At 56.1% G+C, this 7066-nt stretch overlaps 1 protein-coding gene across 1 annotated transcript; it reads left to right on the top strand.

Annotated features, from left to right (window-relative positions):
• The first annotated feature begins 4073 nt into the window (after positions 1–4073).
• Positions 4074–6375, top strand: FOXA2 (forkhead box A2). The gene is made up of 2 exons (XM_088535373.1): positions 4074–4295; positions 5011–6375. Exons 1-2 carry the CDS (start codon positions 4209–4211, stop codon positions 6271–6273), a joined length of 1350 nt encoding a protein of 449 aa, XP_088391499.1. The 5' UTR covers positions 4074–4208; the 3' UTR covers positions 6274–6375.
• Positions 6376–7066: the final 691 nt, after the last annotated feature.

The raw sequence follows: 7066 nt of genomic DNA, 5'->3' as shown, positions 1-7066 counted from the left end.
TTGTTCCACAGACCTATATAAGAGCACCGGGGTATGGTTGTTGCATACTTTTAGGTCACGTCTCCTAGTAATAAAAAACAGCTCAGACTCATTCACAGGTATAACCGGGGTGGCCTTGCCCTGGTGGCATCATCTGATGGGTGCCTGTAAGCAGAAGACCCATCCAGGGTGAGGAAATCCATGGTTAAGTGCATTCAGAGGGACCTTCTATGACCTGAAAACACCTCAGTTCTCCATGACTCACGGAAATTAGAAACACTTTCTCCATTTGCATTCAATTCTTTTCTTAATACAGAAAAAAATCTCATCTGCTTGGTGTGAGTCTGGAAGTACTGCTCCATATGCAATCCCAATACCCATATTCCATGCAGCACCTATCCTAATCCAGCCCTCTGGAGAGGTTCATTTTGGATTTGGGTATCAGTGGTGCCTCCTTTCAGCCAGCAAAGAGAAGTTTTGAAGATACATGAGCTGTCTTTGGATTGAGGCCAAATTCTCCCACCTGGATGAGCTTTACCAAAACATCCTTTAGAATCAGGAAGAGTAAAGCCAAAGTTTTCTTTGCACCATAAAGCTGCTTTCCATTTTGTGCACGCTCCAGAAAGAACAGAGAGGGATGAGTCACTCATGGAGCTGGAATACAATAGAAATAGAGATTAAAATAGACACATATCTATCTATAATTATTTTCTTTATGCTTTACAAAGCCAAGGTGTATTTTAGAGCGTGTATCAACGTGATGGGGTCAAAAGTCTACGAGCAGAAAGCTGAACACTAAAGCTCACTGAAGTTCATGGGAAAACCCACATTAATTTCACCTGGCTTTGCAGGCAGCAATGGGTAAGGAAGTTTCCTTTCTTTAGAGCTTCGTGTTTTGCTTCCTGCTGAAGCAACAGGGGACTAATGCTGGTGGATTTGCCCAATTTCCCTATCAGGGGACTTGCATGAAGGTGCAGAGGGCTCCCACAAGGAGCATTTACATGTCATTCCGGAGGGCTATGAGGGAGAACATCTGCATTTTCCCTATTTTTTTTTCTCCAGATGACAGAGAGGCTTTGAGATGGACTGAGTTGGAGTCTTGGCTGTCTTTCTGCAAGGCAGAACCATTGCTTTTTGCAAATGTTTCTCAATAGCAAGGGAGGAAGTAGAAGCACAAAGTGGTTGATAAATCTTTGGAAGCATTTGCAGGGTTTTATGACTCCTTCTCTTTCCAGGTGACTCTGGCACCACATCCACCGTAACTGTAGATGTGGACCTCAGCAACCCGCAAAACAGGGAAAATTAAAAAAATAAAAAATAAAAAATAAAAAAATAAAAAAATAAAAAAGCAAAGAATAACAGCTAGAGAACCCCTGGGCCGCTGAAAGAGCAGCTTCCATAAGGAGAAAAAAAAAAAAGGCCCCTGAACACTCCTGGTGCATCAGTTTCCCACTCCACATACTCAGCAGATCCTTCCTCTGGTCAGGAGTGATCCCACTTTGCAGAACATGCAGTGGGAGCACCTGCAAGGATCTGCTCGATCCACCCTTCAACACTTCCCTCTTGAACACCTGGATGGTGGGGAAGTCCATGAAGTTGCTTCATGGGGTTGTAACAACCCGAGAAGCACAAGGTTGCCCTAAATGACTGAGGCCAACTCCATTTGGGAAACTGTACAGGTGGGATCTTTGAACTGATGGTACTTGTAGTATCCAGAGGACACTCTTCTAAAATTAGTGACTTCTCCCTTTCTACGTCTTTTCTTTCTGCTACAGGCCATGCCAAAGGAACAAAAAGCCCCACTAAAATGCATGGGATTTGAGACAAGGGTCTCTGTACACTGAGCCGTTGGGAAAGGGGAGGCTTACGCGCCGGGGTACACACGACGTGCCTGGATTGGGAACAAAACCAGCCTGGGCTCCCTCCACGGCCAGGGAGACAACGGGGGAGAAGCTCCGGGACAGGGGAGGATGCCGGGAGGCATCGCAAGCGAATCCGGCCCAGCACCTTGTTCCGGATGTGCATGGTCCCCGCGAGGGGCATGAGGTGCCGCTCAGGGGGACTTCACAAAACAGGGGAGGAGCGGGGTGGCCAGGGCCACCCAGGGCGACACAGAAGCGGCTGCAGGTGCCACCTCCTCCCGCTTCCCCGAGGGGGTCGCGCAGGGCTCGGGATGCCCCCTCCTCCCCAGTTGGGGACAGCAGGCGACAGGGGGCGCGCGGCCACCACGTTTACCCCACGTTTGCCACGGGGACAGGCCCTCCCGGCCCCGGGGACAGCATCGCTTTGTGGGCAAAGCGCTCGTCCCCTTCTCTCAGCCTGTCCCCTCGGGGGCAGCGGCTCATCCCGGGAGTGCGACCTCCGTCCCGAGGCCCCCCAAAAAGACCCAACCGCCCCGAGGCCCCCCAAAAAGACCCAACCGCCCCAAACACCCCTCAAGGAAGGGCAGAGAGGGTCTGCGGTGACAACGGGCGGATCTGCCAGGTAGCTGGCCTCAGTATCGCGGCAGCTATCGCGATAAGAGCATGCCCTTCCCGAGCTTGCCTATTTCTTTCCGTTTGGAAGCGGCTCCTGGAGGAGCGGGAGCCTTGGGAAAAGTCTCTTTAAAGACTTCTTCCACTTCTAGGTTTCCCTTGGTTAGATGAAATCGTTATCTGGGGCGGGGAGGGTATTAATATTTAGAAACTATTGCTAAGCTTGGCTCATCGATGCTTTTTTTTTTTCAGTGGAAAATATATATATATTAAAGGAAGGTCTGTGATTTATATTTTCCCGGATGTTTTGAAAGTAGCTATAGCTAGATATAGAAAATAGAAATATGAAGCAGATTGCGTTTTAGGGAAAGAAAAAAATGCAGGAGAAATCAAGGCAGCAACAGCTTCATGCGGTGCGCCGGAGCCTTTGGGGCAGGCAGATTTACACTTTGCGCTGACAGCCGCAGGAAGCCGCCGGCGGAGGAATCGCCCCAGGTCTGGGAGGTGTTTGGCTGCCAGCCGGTGGTTTTTCCTCGCTCCTCCGTTTCCTCAGGAAAGGATCCGCTCAGTCTCCACCGGGCCGCCGCGCTAAATCACTCCCCGCTCCGCGGGCATCGCCAGGAGCAAACGTGCCCGGCGGCGCGCAGGGAGGGAGGAACGGACGGAGGGAGCTGCCAGGAGCCACGATTGAAGCGGGCTGATTTTTTTTTCCTTTTTTTCCTTTTTTTTTTTTTTTCCAGCCCTCCTTCCGCCCGAGGAGCTGCGGGACCCGCCGGGATCCCCGCGCGGCCGGGGGACGCAGGGGCTGCCCGGGAGCCCGTCCGCAGCGCGGGGGCTCCGCGCGAGCAGCCGCCGGGGCGCGGGACGTCGCTCCGCCCGCGCCGCCCCCTGCGCTGCCCTCGCTGTTTGTTTTAGTTACGAAATTGCTGCCGGAGCCCGCGCCAGCAGCCGCGGAGCCCAGCGGAGCCCGGGCCATGGTGCGGAGCCCGGGCCCCGCCGCGGCCTGAGCCGTCGGGGCGCCGCGTCCCAGCCCCGGGGGCGCCTCCTGCGAGCGGCGACGGGGAGCGAAGGTGCGTGGGGACGGAGGGGACGGATGAGGGGACACGGGCTGGCGGCGCGGGGCACCGGGGGAGGCTCCCGTCGGGGCGGCCGGGCGCTGGGGGAAGGTCCCGTCGGGGCTCCCGCGGGAAGCCCTGAGGAAGCGGGGAGCGGGAGCGGGTGCCGGGGCGGTTTTGGGGGGGTCGTGTGCTGCCCCAGGGAGCGCAGAGGTGCGCGGGGGGCCGCGGAGCAGCCTCTCCCGCCTAGGTGTGAGCTGATTATTCAAATGGGCAGCCGAGGACCTGGGGATTGGAGGCTCGCCCGGCCGCACCGTGCTATATCACTGGGGCACCCACGTCACTGCAGCACTTGTCCTCCTCTTCCTCCTCCTCTTCTTCCTCCCTCCTCCCTCCTCCTCCTCCTCCTCCGGCTCCTCCATCGCCTCCGGGCGACTCTTCGCCGCGAAGCGCTGAGAAAACCGAAAACCCACCCAAGGAGCAGCGGCGAAAACCCCCCAGCCCCGGAGCCGCGCGCCCCCCACACGCACACCACCCCCCCCGCGCCCTTCCTCCCTCCCTCCTCTTCCTCCTCCTCCAGCGGCTCAGACCGCGATAGCGCGGCGGAGGGGAGGGAGGGCTGGGGAGGGTGGTTTTTTTTTTTTTTTTTTTTGGTTGCTCTCTGCCGTCGCTTGTTGTGGCTGTTAAATTTTAAACTGCCATGCACTCCACCTCCAGTATGCTGGGAGCGGTGAAAATGGAAGGCCATGAGCACAGCGACTGGAGCAACTACTACGGGGAGCCCGAGGTAAGGAGGGAGCTGGCGCCTGTCCCGGCGCCCGGGCGCCCCTAAACCCCGGCAAAACCGATTGCGCCGGCCGGGGGGACCGCGCGGGGCACCCGGGGGGCCAGGGCAGGAGGGGAAACGTCGTGGGGCCGAGGAGAAGGTGCGCGGGGGTATTTGGGGGGGGTATGTTGTACCCCCCCCCAACACACGCACCGTTTCCCCCGTTTGGAGGCGAGCGGGGCGCGGAGCGGCCCGGGGGGGTGGCGGGAGGGCCGGCAGAAGTTGGCGCCGGGCTTCGCCTCCCCTCCCTTCCCTCCTCTCCGCGCTTCGGGCAGGGATGTCCCTTCCTCCCCGCTCCCAGCTCCGAGCCTCCTTCCAGGGACGGGGCGACCCGTCTGGTCGCGATCCCGTTTTTATTTATTTATTTATTTTTATTTTTTTATTTTTGTTTTTTTAATTTTATTTGTCTGTTTGTTTTGTATTATTTTTTGTTGTTATTCGTTTTTTTTTTTTTACCCTTAACGAGGCCGGAGCTTTACCCTCCCCGACGGAGCTTTAACCCTTCTCGCCCTGCAGAGTTACCAGGGCTGCCCTGCCAGCGGCGAGACGCGCTGGGGTCGGGCTCTCCCAGCACCATTTCGATGCTTGGGGGGCCGTCGTCACCTCCTTTGGGATTTCCCGTTTGCCTGTTCTCCTTCCCCCTACAAACGTCCCTCTCTCTCGTTTGCCCTTGCAGAGCTACTCCTCGGTGAGCAACATGAACGCAGGGCTGGGCATGAACAGCATGAACACGTACATGACCATGTCGGCCATGAGCACCACGGCCAACATGACGGCTGCCACCTCCATGAACATGTCCTACGCCAACACGGGCATGAGCCCCTCGCTCACTGGCATGTCCCCAGGCACAGGTGCCATGGCGGGCATGGGCTCGGCTGGTGTGGCAGGGATGGGCGCCCACCTGAGCCCCAGCATGAGCCCCATGGGGGGTCAAGCCAGCTCCATGAACGCCCTGGCTCCCTACACCAACATGAACTCAATGAGCCCCATCTACGGGCAGTCCAATCTCAACCGCTCTCGGGACCCCAAGACCTACCGGCGGAGCTACACACATGCCAAGCCGCCCTACTCCTACATCTCCCTCATCACCATGGCCATCCAGCAGTCGCCCAACAAAATGCTGACGCTGAGCGAGATCTACCAGTGGATCATGGACCTCTTTCCTTTCTACCGCCAGAACCAGCAGCGCTGGCAAAACAGCATTCGCCACTCGCTTTCCTTCAACGATTGCTTCCTCAAGGTGCCCCGCTCCCCGGACAAGCCAGGCAAAGGCTCCTTCTGGACGCTGCACCCCGATTCAGGCAACATGTTTGAGAACGGCTGCTACCTGCGCCGCCAGAAGCGCTTCAAGTGCGAGAAGCAGCTGGCCGCCAAGGACAGCGGTGGGGCGAGCAGTGGGGCAGGCGGCGGGGGCAAGAAGGGGCCCGGGCAGCCACCCAGCCAGCCCCTGGGGGAAGGGAGCTCCTCGGGCGGCTCCGAGGGCTCGGCCAGTGCGGAGTCCCCCGCGAGCAGCTCGCCGTGCCAGGACCACAAGCGAGCCCTGGCCGACCTGAAGGGCGCAACGGGGCTGAGCCCCGGTGAGCCGGCAGCCTCGCCAGGGCAGCACCTCCTGGCACCCCAGCACGCCGGCCTGCCCCACGATGCCCATCTCAAGCCCGAGCACCACTACGCCTTCAACCACCCCTTCTCCATCAACAACCTGATGTCCTCCTCCGAGCAGCAGCATCACCACCCTCACCACCACCACCACCACCACCACAAAATGGACCTCAAGGCCTACGAGCAAGTGATGCACTACTCGGGCTATGCCTCGCCCATGCCTGGCAGCCTGGCCATGGGACCCGTAACGAACAAAAATGGCTTAGAGTCCTCCCCTTTAGCTGGAGAGACTTCTTATTACCAAGGTGTGTATTCTCGGCCCATCATGAACTCTTCCTAAAGGGGCAAGGGAGAAACCTCCCCTCGCAAGGGGGAAAAAGCCACACCAGCCCCTGCGCAGCCCCCTGGCAGAGGGATGGACTATGAACGCTATTGAGCACGGTACATATACATATATATCTATCTTTTTTTTTTTTTTTTGGTTGGTTCCAGATGTTTGCATCTGTTTGGGAAACAACTGATGCGTGTCTTGCAAGCATCTCGACCCACGCCAAGGAAAGGTGTGTTGGTCCCCCCGGCCCAGAGCCGCCTGTGCCAGGGGGAATGTGTGTGCGGGGGCAGCGATTCCCTTGGTCTCCTTTGTGGGGCAGTTCTGTTTGGTGGGGAGGGGGGATTGGGGGTGAGAGACGGGGAAAGTTTTTTTTTTTTGCGGGGAGGGGAGGTATTTTTTTCATTGTTGTCGTTGCAGGGAGGTATAAATATATCTATTTTTTTGTGTGTGAAAGTGATGGGGAAAAACAAAAACAAAAACGAAATCCTACTTCGGTGTAAAACCCATGCTAGTTTCGAATCAGAGGACCAAAAGTCTTGTAATGTTGTAAAAAGTGGGGGGAAACAGGGGAGTAAAACAAAACAAAAACAACAAAAAAAGAGAAAAAAACTATGAAAAAAATAAAAAATGACAAGATAGATTGTTGTAATTGAAACAAACGCTTGATGTTACCGGGAGAGTAAACTACTACGATCTGATTAATTTATCGTTTCTGTATGCTTTATTTATGGCTTATAAATGTGTATTCTGGTAGCGAATAGCCAGATTTCCACATAACTACATTAAAGTGTTATTGGCCTTT

Source organism: Tinamus guttatus, unplaced genomic scaffold (genome assembly GCF_059628265.1).
Source record: "Tinamus guttatus ecotype Peru unplaced genomic scaffold, ASM5962826v1 Tinamus_guttatus_pri_ptg000040l, whole genome shotgun sequence".
Lineage (NCBI taxonomy): Eukaryota > Metazoa > Chordata > Aves > Tinamiformes > Tinamidae > Tinamus > Tinamus guttatus.
Note: the sequence above shows the minus strand (reverse complement) of the source record. Positions and strands in the feature narration are given on the sequence as shown.